This window comes from Nicotiana sylvestris, chromosome 9 (genome assembly GCF_000393655.2).
Source record: "Nicotiana sylvestris chromosome 9, ASM39365v2, whole genome shotgun sequence".
Classification (NCBI taxonomy): Eukaryota; Viridiplantae; Streptophyta; class Magnoliopsida; order Solanales; family Solanaceae; genus Nicotiana; species Nicotiana sylvestris.
The window spans coordinates 39,427,970-39,445,183 of NC_091065.1; the positions used below are offsets into that span (position 1 = coordinate 39,427,970).

General features: G+C 39.0%; 1 protein-coding gene across 4 annotated transcripts in view; it reads left to right on the top strand.

Moving 5' to 3' along the window:
- The window catches only part of LOC104219467 (D-lactate dehydrogenase [cytochrome], mitochondrial), a 40,154-nt gene extending 24,342 nt beyond the window's left edge, over nucleotides 1-15,812 (top strand). For 3 of the 4 annotated variants that reach the window (XM_070155926.1, XM_070155924.1, XM_070155927.1), the window contains 8 exons: nucleotides 2,749-2,823; nucleotides 3,364-3,472; nucleotides 5,230-5,339; nucleotides 12,900-12,962; nucleotides 13,930-14,009; nucleotides 14,114-14,244; nucleotides 15,313-15,356; nucleotides 15,464-15,812. In XM_070155926.1, coding sequence (XP_070012027.1) covers nucleotides 2,749-2,823; nucleotides 3,364-3,472; nucleotides 5,230-5,339; nucleotides 12,900-12,962; nucleotides 13,930-14,009; nucleotides 14,114-14,244; nucleotides 15,313-15,356; nucleotides 15,464-15,583 — 732 coding nt within the window. In that variant the 3' untranslated portion in view covers nucleotides 15,584-15,812. Of the gene's footprint in view, nucleotides 1-2,748; nucleotides 2,824-3,363; nucleotides 3,473-5,229; nucleotides 5,340-12,899; nucleotides 12,963-13,929; nucleotides 14,010-14,113; nucleotides 14,245-14,757; nucleotides 15,291-15,312; nucleotides 15,357-15,463 lie in introns of those variants that run through there. The other variant, XM_070155925.1, reaches the window with a different exon arrangement.
- Nucleotides 15,813-17,214: the final 1,402 nt, after the last annotated feature.

Below are 17,214 nucleotides of genomic sequence, written 5' to 3' on the forward strand. Positions count from 1 at the left end.
GCTAATCCCTTATCCTCTATCACTTTAGATTCTGTTCTTTATGAACCCGACTGTCTTTTTAATCTTGCATCTGTTAGTCTGTTGACTCGTGCCCTCCATCGTGGTATATATTTTATTGATGACTCCTAATTATGTAGGTCTGCAGTATGGGACAGACGATTGGCACATGACGTGAATCATAAGGCCTTTACTACCTTGACTCACTCAATCCCTCCACTGCATGTTGGACATCCGAATTTATCCAAGCTTCAGAAGATGGTGTCTAGTTTGTCTAGTTTGTCTACATTAGACTGTGAATCGTGTCAACTTGGAAAACATGCCCGAGCCACCTTTGCGTAGTGTTGAGAGTCGTGCAAAGTCTGTTTTTTCTTTAGTTCATCCTGATATATGAGGTCCTAGTAGAGTCAGTTCAACCTTAAGATATCGTTATTTTATTAGTGTCATTGATGATTACTCAAGATTGGATTTTCCTAATGAAAGCTTATTCTAAGTTGTTTTCTATATTCCAGAGTTTTTTTGCTGAAATAAAAAATCATGTTGGCGTTTCTACTCGCATCTTTTGCAGTGATAATGCTTTAAGATACTTATCCTATCAGTTTTAGCAATTTATGACTTCTCAGGGAATTATTCATCAGATGTCTTATCCGTATACCCCTCAGCAGAATGGGGTAGTAGAGAGAAAGAATAAGCACTTTATTGAGATTGCTCGCACACTTCTCATTGAGTCTCATGTTCTGTTGTTTTTTTGGGCAATGCAGTTCTCGCGTCTTGTTATTTGATTAATCGGATGCCTTCATCTTCCATCCATAATCAAATTCCACATTCATTATTGTTTCCTCTGTCGCCCTTATACTCTCTTCCCCCTCGTGTTTTTGGGAGTATATGTTTCGTTCATAACTTCGCTCCTGGGAAGGATAAGTTAGTTCCTCGTGCTCTCAAGTGTGTTTTTCTTGGGTATTTAGGAGTTCAATAGGGCTTCGTAGGTGCCTTATGTTGGATGATGTCACATTCTTTGAGTCTAGACCTTACTTTACCTCTTCTGACCACCTTGATATATCATAGGTCTTACCTATATCGACTCTGCTCATGACCTTGATCCTCAAACAACAGTCCTTTGGCTAGAGCTGATTTTATATATCGATGAATTCGGACAATTGTATCCCAATGACTATCACAAGGAGAGTCTATAAACCAACTTACAACGCTAATAGGAAATGAAATATCAGGCCTAGTCATTGTGAGGTAATTCAACTTGCCAACCAGCTGCCTATATCTTGCGGGATCGCTAAGAGGCTCCTTCTGTCCTAGCAGAAGTTTGGCAATTGGATCCATTCTGTCCTAGCAGAAGTTTGGCAATTGGATCCATAGGAGTGTCAATGGGTCTACAACCCATCATTCCTGTCTGCTCAAGAATGTCTAAGGGATACTTCTGCTGAGAAAAAAAAAATACTTGTGCTAGACTGAGCGACCTCAATACCTAGAAAATACTTCAATCTGCCCAGATCCTTAGTCTGAAGTGTTGAAAAAGATATTGCTTCAAACTAGTGATATCATCCTGATCATTGCCAGTACTAACCATATCATCATCATACACCACTAAATAAACACACAAATTTGAAGTAGAATGCCGATAAAACACAGAGTGATCAGCTTCACTACGAGTCATGCCAAAGATTATTTTCTCATTAAATGCTCCCATACCATGTGAGAAAGAAGAAAACACAAGTTGATTATTCCGTCAAGCCATTGGGGTTTAAATAGCTAAGCATGCATATTCTAAGAAAGGAAAGAAAATCATAATTATAGGGGTAAATTGAGTTATTCTCTTGAAATATTATGCTCCCTCCGTTTCAATTATGCTTTCCTGAGTCGAGGGTCTATTGGAAATAGCTTCTCTATCCTCACAAGGTAGGGGTAAGGTCTGCGTACACACTACTCTCCCCAGACCCCATGGTGTGGGATAATACTTGGTATGTTGTTGTTAAAATATTATACTCCCTTCGTTTCAATTTATGTGAATCTATTTGACTGGGCACGGAGTTTAAGAAAAAAGAGAATTTTTTTTAACTTGTGGTATAAAATAAGGCACATATATTTTGTGCGGCTGTAAATCATTGCATAAAGGTAAATTGTTTCCAAATATGGAAAGGGTCATTCTTTTTGGCACGGACTAAAAAGGAAATAAGTTCACGTAAATTGAAACAAAGGGAGTAGAATATCTTTGAGATTCTAACATCTCCATAGGTCATAAATCCATCGGAATAGATATTCAAATAAACCTATAAACAAATGATAACATCGATTTTTCATAATATGACTGGGAATTTTTGGAGACTTGAAAATTTTTGAGGTAGGATTACAAACTTCCCTAATGCCGTTGAGACTTGAAAGAACTTGATACTAAATGCATACTACCCTGTTGTTATGGAGACCTGAAAGAACTTTAGGTTCTTGTGGCCTCAGGCTTGCCTGTGAAACTAGGCCTTATTGGTGCTACATGTGCAATTATAAATTCTTGAATGTGCTGGGTTTGATCTATACAATGTCGCTAAGGATTGATGCAATAAATTTGTTCTGTCGTAGAACACACTGTATCTCAGTTAAGTTAGAAACTTAATCATACTTTTCATGTTAGTCCCTACTATTAGGCCAGTCTGTGTACCCCCATTTTAGAGAGAGTTGTGTCTTCTCATATTGTGCTGTAAATAGCTTTATGTTGAACTTGCATTTTTCATGATATTTGTACAGGTTGTAATGTGCAACTTTCCAACAATTAAAGATGCTGCAGACGTTGCTATAGCCACTATGCATTCTGGTATACAGGTCAGAACTCAACTAAATGCATTAGAATAATCATAACACAATTCTAATGAAATTTGTTGAACCAGTCTCCTAATATATATGTAGTGTTCTCTGCATGGCTACACAAACTTCATTGACAGATTCCAACTAGTTTCATGTAAATCAAATTATGCCTGATTAAACTGATTAAATATGGGACTCATTTCCATTAAAGATTTAGAAAGTTCTTTTGTTATGAGTAACTTAAGATTAAGCCAATGTTTAATAGATTTAAACGTCTCTATTATCGTCTTAGTGTAAGAAATTCCATTCAGTCACATCTTCAGAGGATATCAAATAGGTTAACGGTTTTTGAATCTTTATTTTCTTTTCATGCTTCCATTTGCTTAAACTGAACACTGTAATTGTACTCGGCAGAGTTAGTGATGGAGCTCATTTTTGTTGTTTAGTTCAGCAATTGGGAAATTGAGGGCCTCTGAGTCTACATTTTTGACAATTCAAAATAGAAACCATAACGTTCTGTTGGAGAAAGAAGTAATTCTTTGTTGCAATGCACCTTAGGTGTCAAGAGTGGAGCTCTTGGATGAAGTTCAAGTGAGAGCAATCAATCTTGCAAATGACAAAAAATTGCCGGAGGTTCCAACTTTGATGTTTGAATTTGTAGGCACAGGTGAAGTGTGCAAATTTGATATAAAGAGTCCTGTCTGTTTTATTTTTATGGTATGAATACTAAAACTTCTGTTAATCTCCGTCTCACCATATAATTGTTTAATGCCTAGTTTAACTTGTGTTATAATCTTTAATCTCATAACAGTAGTAGAAGACAGCATACCAACATGTTTTTTCCCAAAAACAATTGTTATAACAGTTGTGTCCGTGCCAGCTCTCACGCATCCCGAGTAATCCACCGGTTACCTGCTATCTCCCACTAGAACTTATATCAGGTAACTTTTTGCACCAAAAATTAGATAGATGGAAAAAAATTACCTAGCTTGTTTGCCTCCGTTGGGATTTGAACAAGTGTCTCTCTCATGGTCCATTCCAATTTCATTGACTATTACACCACAACCTCAGAGTTGCATCAGTTGGCTTCCTGGGAATCTCCTTTTCCTTTTATACTTCAAAATTCATAAATAAGAGTTTGCTTGCTTCTATAATTCTGTTGACAACTTTTGATAATAAAATACTAATCGGTAGCATTTGGATGGAAGGATTTGGCCTTCCCAAAGTCTTCCTACTTCTTTGGCCGGACAACCGAAACATTGACTTTCTATTTCAAATCCAAGTCCAAGTGATGATGGCCATGCATTTAGCACATCTGGAATGATGTCCCAGGAGGCGCCATTTAATTGCCCTATCTTGTTCAGTCCCTTATCGGCCAAGATGATGGAAGCTTCCTTGTCAAACCACTCCTCTCCTTCCTCTCCTTTCTCTCTCTCCAGCAGTCCTTAGGATATCTCATTCATTTGAACTCGAGCAGTATATCCCCTCTTCCCTGTCCGCACTCTCTTTTTCATCTTCATTCCGCGCTCTCCTCCACCGCTCTTCCTCCTCCCTCTTTTCCAGAATTCCACTTCCCTTTCTGTCTGGTATATATCAAGTTTGCTTAATGCCAGATTTATGTGCTAATGAGACTAATGGTTGATACGGAAAGCCTTAACTTGTTGTGCTGTCCTTATTTTTCTTTTGTCATGTATTTTTGAAAAAAGATTTTTAATTGAAACCTTACAGTACAGAGATCTGATTTTGGTGGAATCAGATTTGTTTATGTCTAAATGCTTACTGATCCCTAGTCATTATCCAAACAAGCTATTAGAAATTAAATTATGAATTCTTTGAAGGTTGTTGATTTATAAATCTGATCGAACAAGTTGCTTTCAATCTTTTATATTGTGACGCAAAGTTTCCAATAGATGATCAGTATAGGTGTCAACTCAAGCACCTTACTGAGAATAGTTAGTCAAGAAGAGACAATTCAGATAACCTGTGATAGGAGTGCATATAGATTAACCAGACAACAACAACAATATACCAGTGTAATCCCACATAGTGGGGTCTGGGGAGGGTTGTGTGTGTGCACTGTGCAGTCCTTATCCCTACTTTGTGGAGATAGAGAGGCTGTTTCCAGTAGACAATATAGATTAACCAGAGTTTTAACAAATTATTCCTTCCAGTAGATTAGGAAGATTGACCCTTTCTTTTGTCTTTAGATGGTGGTAGAGGGATTAAAACTCAGTTGCAGAACACATTGAACTTCCAGCTGGCCCTTTTCAAGGGTGCCTCTGAAGATTACTATGATATGCACTCTGAGTATTCGCGATTGATCCTAACTATTGTTTTCATTGTGGGGTTGTGAGTGAACATACTAACTATACTGATGCCACTTACCTATTGTTTAACTAGCTACTGATTTTTGTGATCTATCAGAAGCGTATTCGCGTGAGCAAACACAGATTGTTCAGAAGATAGCTTCTCAGCACCATGGCTCTGATTTTGTTTTCGCTGAAGAACCTGACGAGAAAAAGGAACTCTGGAAGGTACTTCATTGTCTTAGTTCTGTCTATTCAATATTATAACTTTTTTACATTCTGTTTCTATTCAATTTTTCATTATAAAAGTACCTTTGCTTGTGTTTTTAGTTCTATCAAACTAGATCTTAGAAAATGAGGGGCTAATATTAGTGTTTGCATTAACATGGATATGTTGTATGATATTTCAATTAAATGACAGCTAGCAATGATAACTTCTATAAAAGCCCTACTCCTCCTATAGTCTCAAAAAATAAGAAAAGAATATGAAAACCTTTCTAGATTTCTGGTCTTATGCTGTCTTGTTTAAAAGAAAATAGACTAGCACAATAAGAGCTTGTTAACATTTGTGGAGTAATGATTTTAGCATCATTTGCTCATAATAAAAAATGATTTTTTTCCCAAACATCTAGCTGGTAAGATGGAAAGGTTTTGAAAAATGATAAGGCTTCTTGTGGATGGAGCATGCAAGTTTTGTAGCTAAACATCCAAGCTATTGAGTACCTTCCAATAATTGCAGTTCGTAATCTTATTCCTATATGTTTTTAGTTCCAACTTACCTTTGTCCAAAAAAAAAAAACCACGAAAGGAGGAGAAACACGGACAACTCAATACAGATTCAATTAATTGAGAAAAATATCTTTCCTATTAAAAATGAAAAGGGAACAAAACCATGGATATTGAAGGTGTTGGTTTATGTTTAATCAACAATGGCATGCCAATTGGAAGAGTTGGTGGAAAGAGTTGGTGTGGATGCTAGGAGGAAGCTTCCTCCTTTGATGTCACCCATGACATCAAGAGGAGGTAGTTTGATGTCACCAATGACATCAAGAGGAGGTCTTTACCTCTATAAATAGATGCACTCCTTCACTTGTAGAAATCATCCCAAAATAATACAATACATTGTAGTGAGTAGAGAGTTAAGAGAGAAAGAGTTGGTGTGGATGCTAGGAGGAAGCTTCCTCCTTTGATGTCACCCATGACATCAAGAGGAGGTAGTTTGATGTCACCAATGACATCAAGAGGAGGTCTTTACCTCTATAAATAGATGCACTCCTTCATTTGTAGAAACCATCCCAAAAATAATACAACACATTGTAGTGAGTAGAGAGTTAAGAGAGAAATTCTCTTAAGTGTAATTGGGAACTCTCCCCTTCCTTTGTTAATATTAAAAAGGCATGCCAATTGGAAGAGTTGGTGGAAAGAGTTGGTGTGGATGCTAGGAGGAAGCTTCCTCCTTTGATGTCACCCATGACATCAAGAGGAGGTAGTTTGATGTCACCAATGACATCAAGAGGAGGTCTTTACCTCTATAAATAGATGCACTCCTTCATTTGTAGAAACCATCCCAAAAATAATACAACACATTGTAGTGAGTAGAGAGTTAAGAGAGAAATTCTCTTAAGTGTAATTGGGAACTCTCCCCTTCCTTTGTTAATATTAAAAAGGCAACTGTTCTCTGGTGGACGTAAGATTATTTTGATCCGAACCACGTTAAATCTTGTGTTCTTTCTTTTACGTTTCCGCTAACAATTGGTATCAGAGCAACAGGATTCTTTAACGATCCAAGAAGGAAGAACAAGCAAAGATGAGTTCCATGAAGTTTGAAATTGATAGATTTAGTAGACGCAACAACTTCAATATCTGGAAGATCCAGATGATGGCGTTACTGCGGAGGGAAGGTTCAATCCATGCTATTGACGGAAAGTATCCTAAGGATATATCAGCTCCCGACAAGGAGAAGATTGAAGGGGATGCATTGAGTGCAATCCAACTATCCCTTGCACCTAACGTGCTTTGTGAAGTGAGTACGGGTACCGAAGAGACGGCCAAACAGTTATGGGAAAAGCTAGAAGGGCTATACCAAGACCGATCAGTGACAACAAGGATGTTGTTACAACGGCGTCTTCACACATTTAAGATGGGGTCAGGTACTTCGTTACAAGATCATTTAGATGCGTTCAATAAACTTGTCATGGACTTACAGATTGCAGGAATTAAAAAGGAGGAGGAGACGCTTGCATGTGCTTTACTATTTTCATTGACTTCAGGATATCGTGATATTGAGAATTCAATAATGTATAGCAAGGAGCCTATCAAGCTTGAGCAAGTGCGGCAGACACTTAACTCTAGTGATGTGCGGAGGCACATTGAAGGAGATAGAGATGACCAGGCAAGTGGCTCTTTGTGAGAGGCCGGACTAGCCAACAGGGAAAGAGCAAATCAAAGCACAGATCAAAGTCTCGTGTGAACAAGAAGAATACAGAGTGTTGGGGTTGTGGCAAGAAGGGGCACTTTGAACGAGACTGCCCAATGTCAAAGTCCAAGGAAAAGGCGAGTGCATCCACAGTTGAACAGGTACATGATTTTGATAATGATTATGTACTAACAACATCGTGTAATAATAATAGTAGTTATGGAAACAAATGGGTGTTAGACTCTGCTTGCACTCTGCATATGACGTTCCGAAAAGACTGGTTTAGCAGCTATGAGAAAAGTGGAGGAACCGTAGTAATGGGCAATAATGCAACTTGTGCAATAGTTGGCATTGGCTCAGTTCGGGTTCGCTGCCATGATGGAGTCGTGAGGACTATTACACAAGTCCGTCATGTTCCTGATCTGAAGAAGAATTTGATCTCCCTGAGTACTCTGGATGAACAAGGCTACAGGTACATGAGCGAAGCAGGAACTATAAAGGTGACTAAAGGTTCTTTAGTCATGCTGAAAGGCAAGCTGGAGAACGGCCTTTACACATTGGCCGGAAGCACCATTGTTGGCTCTGCAAATGCATCTACAGTGCAGTTATCTAATGATGACAAGGCAAGACTATGACACATGAGACTGGGTCATATGAGCGCACGTGGACTGGAGATGTTGAGCAATCGTAACCTTTTGGAAGGTGAGAAGATCAGCACACTTGACTTCTGTGAGCACTGCGTTCTAGGGAAGCAAAAGAAGGTCAGCTTCAGCACTGGCAAACACAAGACAAGAGGAGTGCTAGACTACATCCATTCAGATTTATGGGGTCCCTCTAAACTTCCATCGAAGGGCAAAAAGAGGTATCTTCTCACTTTTATTGATGATTTCTCACGAAAGGTTTGGGTGCATTTTTTGAAGGCAAAAAGTGATGCTTTTGAAGCATTTAAAGAGTGGAAGATTTTGGTTGAAAATCAAATGGAGCGGAAAATCAAGTATCTTCGCACAGACAATGGCTTGGAGTTTTGCAATGAAGAGTTTAATGAATTCTGCAAGGTTCATGGGATCTCAAGACATAGGACTGTCAGGCATACCCCACAGCAGAATGGAGTTGCCGAGAGAATGAACAGAACTCTTCTTGAAAAGGCTCGTTGTATGCTCCTACAAGCCAAAATGTCCAAAGTATTTTGGGCTGAAGCAGTTCACACTGCTGCTCATATTGTCAATCGATCTCCAGCATCGGCAATTGACTTTAAGACTCCGAATGAGGTATGGTCAGGTGAACCCTCTAACTATTCATACTTACGAGTATTTGGGTGTCCAGCTTATTATCACGTTAATGAAGGAAAGCTTGAACCAAGGGCTAAGAAGGCCATATTCGTAGGGTATGTGGATGGAGTAAAAGGGTACAAACTTTGGTGTTTGTCTTTACTCAAATTTATAGTTAGTAGAGATGTCACCTTTGATGAATCCTCTATACTTGATCCCCGTAAAGTTTCCGTGGAGTTTTCAGGAAACAAGAACGACGAGCAGGTGGAGCTTCCGGTGGAGCTTGCCAAGGAAAAGGATCAAGAGACTCAGGTTAAAGATGAGTCAGAAGATGTAGACCTTGAAGAACTTGTTGTCAATGAACCATACACAATTGCAAAGGGGAGGGAGAAGAGGCAGACACGAGAACCGGAACGCCTTATAGATCAAGCAAACTTGATTGCATATGCGTTCGTAGCTGCACAAGAAGAGATTAAGGATCTGGAGCCCTCCTCGTATATTGAAGCAACTTCTTGCAAGGATGCTGTACAATGGCGGTTAGCCATGACTGAAGAGATGGAGTCTCTTCACAAGAATCAGACATGGGTCTTAGTGAAAAGACAAAAGGGGAAGAGGACAGTTGGATGCAAGTGGGTCTACCGAAAGAAAGAGGGAATTCCTGAAGTGGAAGATGCTAGGTTCAAGGCGAGATTGGTTGCAAAAGGATTCAGTCAGAAGGAGGGAATTGACTACAATGAGATTTTCTCTCCAGTCGTGAAGCATAGCTCAATTCGCGTGCTACTAGCATTGGTTGCCCAATTTGACTTGGAGCTTCAACAGCTTGATGTCAAAACTGCTTTCTTACACGGTGATCTAGAAGAGACAATCTATATGGATCAGCCTGAAGGTTTCCTAGCTGAGGGAAAAGAAGATCACGTATGCCAACTAAAGAAGTCTTTGTATGGTTTGAAGCAATCCCCTAGACAGTGGTACAAGAGGTTTGATGCATTCATGACTACACATGAATTCTCAAGGAGTGCATTTGATAGCTGTGTGTATCACAAGAAGATGTCTGGTAACTCAATGATTTATTTACTGTTGTATGTTGATGATATGCTTATTGCTGCTAACAACATTACAGAGATAAATGCTTTGAAGAAACTGTTGAGTAAGGAATTTGACATGAAGGATTTAGGAGCTGCAAAGAAAATCCTTGGTATGGAGATTTCAAGAGAAGACGGTGTTGTACATCTTTCTCAGAAGAGGTATATTGAAAGGGTTCTCAAGAGATTCAATATGCATACGTGCAAGCCTGTAAGTACACCATTAGCTCCTCATTTTAAACTTTCAGAGTTACAAATGCCTCAGTCCGAGGATGAGGTGGAGCATATGTCAAAGATTCCTTATGCCAGTGCAGTTGGTAGCATTATGTATGCTATGGTATGCACACGTCCAGATATTGCTCAATCTGTAAGTGTGGTAAGTAGATACATGTCCAGCCCAGGAAAGAGGCATTGGGAAGCTGTCAAGTGGATATTGAGATATCTCAAAGGAGCTTCTGGTGTTGGTCTGACCTTTCGAAAAAGTGGTGGAGGTATTTCAATTCTCGGTTATGTAGATTCTGACTATGCAGGAGATCTTGACAGAAGAAGGTCCACAACTGGATACATCTTTACCCTCGTTGGCAGTGCCGTTAGTTGGAAGTCGACTCTGCACTCGATTGCCGTTTTATCTACGACAGAAGCAGAATACATGGCAGCAGCGGAGGCGGTGAAGGAAGCTATCTGGTGTTTAGTAGCGGAATTGAGTTTGGTTAAGTTGGAATCAACTCTTAGATGTGATAGTCAGAGTGCTATTCATCTAATGAAAAATCAGAGATTTCATGAGCGCACTAAACACATTGATGTCAGATTTCATTTTATTCGAGATGTTGTTGAAGAGGGAACTATCAAGGTCGTGAAGGTTATCACAGACGATAATGCTGCAGATATGTTGACCAAGATAGTCCCACTCGCTAAGTTTGCACACTGCAAGGACTTGGCGGGGGTGTGCATCAACTGATGCAACTCCGAAGAGAACAGTTGTTAGGTGGAGGTGGTATGTTCAACAATGGTTTGATTCTTCTTGTTTCTTACAACGGGGTTGCCCAGTAAGCTTAGAAGTTTTGGCCAGAGTTGTTCACACGCACGCTCGAAACGCAAACCAAGGTGGAGATTGAAAGTGTTGGTTTATGTTTAGTCAACAATGACATGCCAATTGGAAGAGTTGGTGGAAAGAGTTGGTATGGATGCTAGGAGGAAGCTTCCTCCTTTGATGTCACCCATGACATCAAGAGGAGGTAGTTTGATGTCACCAATGACATCAAGAGGAGGTCTTTACCTTTATAAATAGATGCACTCCTTCATTTGTAGAAACCATCCCAAAAATAATACAACACATTGCAGTGAGTAGAGAGTTAAGAGAGAAATTCTCTTAAGTGTAATTGGGAACTCTCCCCTTCCTTTGTTAATATTAAAAAGGCAAATGTTCTCTGGTGGACGTAGGATTATTTTGATCCGAACCACGTTAAATCTTGTGTTCTTTCTTTTACGTTTCCGCTAACAGATATAAATTTGGAAAAACAGAATTCCTGAATTTCTTTTGTTGTACAATTGTAATTTTCTAGTTCTCATCATTCTTACTATGATCGGAAGGTGAAAAGTCGAGTCCCTGTGATTCTCCCTTATGCTATGTACTTCTCCTTTATGTCTTTATGAGTTCCCCATGATAGCTTCATGTAACATGGTAATCTCACCCCTTTGATAATTTGAATAAATAGAGGAGCAATATTTTTGCTTGAGCATGCTTTTGTCAAAACTTTGAAAAGATGTGCTTCGAGTAGTTGTTTTACGTTCTTCTCTATGCAATAAATTGTCAAGTTTTTTTTGTAAAAGAAGAGGTTCGATCTTTTTCCTAAGAATCGTGTTTGAAACCTGTGATTGGGACAATTGCTTAATTTCACTTTTATACTCTTTTTACTGCATCATAGTCTTCAAAGTAAGGTTTGCCTGGTGCCTTCCAAATTATGTCAATCCTTAATAGATACAATTATGAAAATTATGATCATATCCTTTGAAAATTTCTAGGAAGTAACGTCTTTCAGCTCAGTATTATTCTCCTAACTACTTCCTTTATTTGGTTGTCATCAGCATGACCGAGTCTCCAATTCCAACATAAACAAGTAGTTATCGGAAACTTTGAAACAAAAACAACTATGCCCTAGTAGTCAGTCCCAAACAAGTTGTGGTTGGCTATATGAATCCTCATTGGCCTTTCTTTTCATTTAAGTTCATCTCAGACCAACGTTATACAAAATAAAAACAAAAACGAAGTAGTAGAAGTTCTCTAAATTTCTATCCGCATAAATTTTTTTAATAGGGCTAAAACTTTCCTAGAAAACATTTAGACCTAAAGTAAATGTACTAACATATTTGTTGCGCGGACTCTCCGAAATAGCTGCCGCATCCGTGTCGGATCCTCCAAAAATGTACTACTGTTGGAGGATCCTACAGGCGCCCATTGGCATTTTCGGAGAGTCCGAGCAACATAACATGACTTGAACATATTCCCAACTAATTGATATCTCCTATATAGATCTTTTTCTTCCATTGTGCTCTATCTTTCGCTAAGGTTCCAAGAAATTGTAGGTCTTTGAAGACTACTTCCTTCTCTACCTTGTCCCCTTTTAACACCTTCACTCACCATGGTTTTACACCTATTGATCGGTGCATCTGGAGGTGGACGCAAGACATGATCAAGCTTTGAAACAAGTGAACCAAAAATAAATTTTCGAACTATCCGTTCCACTATAAAAGGTATCCTATTGCTTAGTGAGATTCCACATCTTACTCTATTAGATGTTTAGACACTAAAGGTGAGAAAAAACTTCTTAACCATACAACCCTCATCTCGTCTATGTTGAACAATTTTGAACCATTTGACTTGGTGCGGATGTGATGGATCATAGTAACTCGGTGACTTCAGCGAAAATGTGATTCCATGTGGTATACAAGCCAACTTTTGAATAGTTAGTAACTGGCCCGTCTAACAATGTTGTTTATTAATTGTTGAATGGCTTCTGTGTAGATAAGAAAGGAAGCACTTTGGGCTTGCTTTGCAATGGAACCTAATTCTGAGGCGATGATAACGGTTTGTTTCTACTGCTAATTTACACTGAAATGAGTTGAAAACACATGCTCTATGTTTTTAGTTATAAGGTATTAGGTTTGGAATATTTCATTTGGATCTCAGGTTCATTTGAAATGTTCCAACCACATTACTTTTGTGTTCGCGTTTTCCTTCTTGCTTTCATCTATCAAAGTTTATTTAATTCTTATGGATATATTTACATTATGATCTTTAGCTCCCCTCCCCCCCCCCCCCCACACACACACACACACAAAAAAAAAAAACCACCCGCATGCCACATCCCTCCACCTCCACCCAAAGATGAGGGGAAAAAAGACAAGTATTGCTGAATATAGGGTAATTTGGGATCTTGATGGTGATGCCACCTTCAGATTCATAATTGACACTTACCCTTTAAGTCGTAAATTTCGTTGAATTTAGATGAAATATTATAAATGGATGTTCCTGGAATTGAAAATAAAATCCTAATAGAACTAGATAGCATCTTGGAGCCTATAAATACTCGGAAAGCATTCTGCTCATAATGTCACAGAGGGTTGGTTAGACTTTAGCTTAACTTTCAAGTATATTTATCATTCTGTTGCGGAAAATTAAATCTCTTGGAACCTAAATTGTCTGTGCACATAATTATTTGTACAAAAAAAGGAGATCCTTGAACCACGTTAGGGCGTTGCCAATCGATATTTGATTTATGCAATAGATAATAAAGACTAGCTTTCAGCAGGCTAACCCTGGACACCACGGTTATTAAAAATAATTTAAAAAATAAAAAATAAAGACTAGCTTTCAGATTTGGTTGTTTCTTTCAGTTAAACCCCAACTCGGGGACACTATAATAGGTAATTCCAATAGGAGATGATATATTATTTTCTCATTTCTGCAAAGATACTTATTTTCAGGATGACTCTGTACCTTTGTCACACCTTGCTGAATACATGTATTCTTATACATGTTAATTTTGTTGCAGGATGTCTGTGTACCTTTGTCACACCTTGCTGAATTAATATCAAGATCAAAACAGGAATTGGATGCTTCTCCTTTAACATGGTATGTCTTGTTTGTATAAATTATTGGACTCGATATGTTGAACTTTACGGACATTAAGTTGCAAGTTTCTACCATCTATATTGCTCATTGTTTTTCTTTAACAGCACTGTTATTGCTCATGCCGGTGATGGAAATTTCCATACAATAGTTCTATTTGATCCTACCAAAAAGGAACAACGACGAGAAGCTGAGAGGCTAAACCACTTCATGGTCCATACTGCTTTATCAATGGAAGGTACAAGTTGCATTTTGGGCTTAGCGATCCTCTTCTTTCGTCTGCAATATCCATCCAACACCTCATCAAAGAAGAAGGAAATATGAAAAGGAAACAAGCGTAGTTTCATATAGGGGTCTTTTGCTTCAAATACTAGGTGTGCGGGGATTATAATGTTGGGATTGGTTATACGGTGATTAATAATGAAGGGAATATTATGTGGTAATTAATAATAAAGAGATTCTAATACATGATTACTTACTTTAGAGGGGCATTTTTGTCTTTAATAGTTTATTCCCCGTATTGCTAATACATGTATTCTTATTCCACATTATCCTGCATAAATAATACAAGGATCCCACATAACCTAAAAGGCAGCCCAGTAGACTAAGCTCCCTCTATGTGCGGGGTGGTCCGGGAGATCCCACATAACTTGGTGCGGGTATTATTTAATACCCACCAACAAACGATGCATTAGTTACGTGGCGATTATTTTATATTTTAATGCGGCCAACCAAATACTGCTTTGTGCAGGATTTTATGCCAAGATTAATTATCAAATACTATCAACCAAACGACTCTTTGAAGTTACAATCCATGTGAAAGCAAGATCTAAGGATCAAGTTACCTTGGGCCATGATTAATTCTCTGATCAGTACATCACTACCAGGGTTTGGAAAGATATAGCTAATACAGAAGCTGCAGAGTCTGGCCCTTGATCTTTATTCTTACTTGGTCTGCTTGTCCAATAAGCTGAATCGCCAAGAAAAGTTTTCTGACTGACATTGTTCCAATGGGGCAAGAAAGCTTAGCTACCTCTCTTTTTACCACCCCTCTTAACCTCTGATATGTTTTGCTGAATTTGTCTCAAAACCTACCAACAGAATTATCTTATGCATGTAATTTGCATGCGAACTTTGAACATGCATGCTGTTTATAGTAACTTTTGCGGCTCTGCAATTCACCTGAAACTCTTTCTGTTGCTCATTGTGTGGTTCTATGTATAGACTCTTTCCACATTTTATCAAAGTACCATTTCATCAAAGGCACTTGGATGGCGTTTTACCATTTTCATTCTTTGCTGAACAGGCACCTGTACTGGAGAACATGGTGTCGGTACTGGGAAAATGAAGGTATGATGTTCAAACACTTGTCCTTTTGGCTTTTTGATGTCTTACAAATAGGATGACACAATTGTTAACATAAACATCATTACGTTTCTTCTGCATTATGTTTTCAGTATCTTGAAAAGGAACTTGGTATCGAGAACCTGAGGACGATGAAAAAGATAAAGGTTGCTTTAGATCCCAACAATATCATGAATCCCGGGAAGCTTATTCCCCCTCATGTCTGCTTCTAAGATAGCAGTGTGAAGTGATCTACGTATATTGTTTTCTTCTTTTCCCGAATTCGTGTTGTAACAATGTATTCTGTGTCAGCTCGAGTGTCCTTTGTACTAGCATAGACGTTGCTACTGCAGGATGCTAACAATATATGCAGATTAAATATGTTTTGTAAGCAGTTGAATTACACAGGAAACATTGCAGCAGTTCATTTGATTATGTTCATTTTTCTCTTTCTCATGACAACCTTTTGAGATTTAATGGTCTTTCCTGCACTCGATGTAAATGCTAAACTAAGCAATTTAACCTTAGTTGTTAAAAATTAAAATGAAGATACGTATCATTTAATCATAGTTAAGTGATAAATGTGTGTATGGAAGATGCATATCTTGCCTTCATTGGCTTGGCTTGGTGTACCCACACCCCATTGTTAGCAAACAACAACAACAACGACCCAGTATAATCCCACAAGTGGGGTCTGGGGAGGGTAATATGTACGCAGACCTTACCCCTACCCCGAAGGGTAGAGAGGCTGTTTCCAGGAGACCCTCGGCTCAAAAAAAAGCAATAGGATATAATATATTAGTACCATAAAAATGCGTAATAAAATAACAACAATATATAGGGGATACGAAATATGAAATACAGGATACGAAATACGAACTACGAATTAGATGACTGGTATAGTACAACTAGAAGGTAAAACCCTGCATCAATAGACGACCACTGACATTCCTAGTCTAACTCCTAACTAGATAGTCTCTCTCAGTTGTGCTGTAGAAATATTCACCCTCTCCCCTAACCTACAACCTTAATGCTCGACCTCCATAATTCCCTATCAAGGGCCATGTCCTCCGTAATCCTAAGTCGCGTCATGTCATGTCTGATCACCTCTCCCCAATACTTCTTAGGTCTCCCTCTACCTCTCCGCGTGCCCACTACAGCCAGTCGCTCACACCTCCTCACCGGTGCATCAGTGCTCCTCCTCTGAATGTGCCCAAACCATCTGAGTCTTACTTCCCGCATCTTGTCCTCCATGGGGGCCACACCCACCTTCTCTCGAATATCTGCATTCCTAATCTTATCCATCCTTGTATGCCCGCACATCCACCTCAACATCCTCATCTCTGCTACTTTCATCTTCTGGGTGTGTGAGTTCTTTACCGGCCAACATTCAGTTCCATACAACATGGCAGGCCTAACCACTGCTCTATAAAACTTACCTTTTAGTAACGGTGGCACTTTCTTGTCACACAAGACTCCCGACGCTAACCTCCACTTCATCCACCCCACCCCTATACGGTGTGTGACATCCTCGTCAATCTCCCCGATCCCCTGAATAACCGATCCAAGGTACTTGAAACTACCTTTCTTGGGAATGACTTGAGAGTCAAGCCTCACTTCTTCCCATATCCCATTAAAATTTCCGATCTCCTCTTCCTTCCACCGATTTTCTTTCTATCCCTTCCCACTTTCCCCTCCCTTTATACGCTAATCAACTTTTTTTTCATTCTTTTTGCTTTGTCTTCTTCTGGAATTGAACTGCCGTAGAGGAGTTGGCGACGGCTCATGACATTGCAGCAATAAAATTTCGTGGGATTCTGATCGTTCAAGATTCTGATCATTTGAGTAGCACTCAAAATTTTCA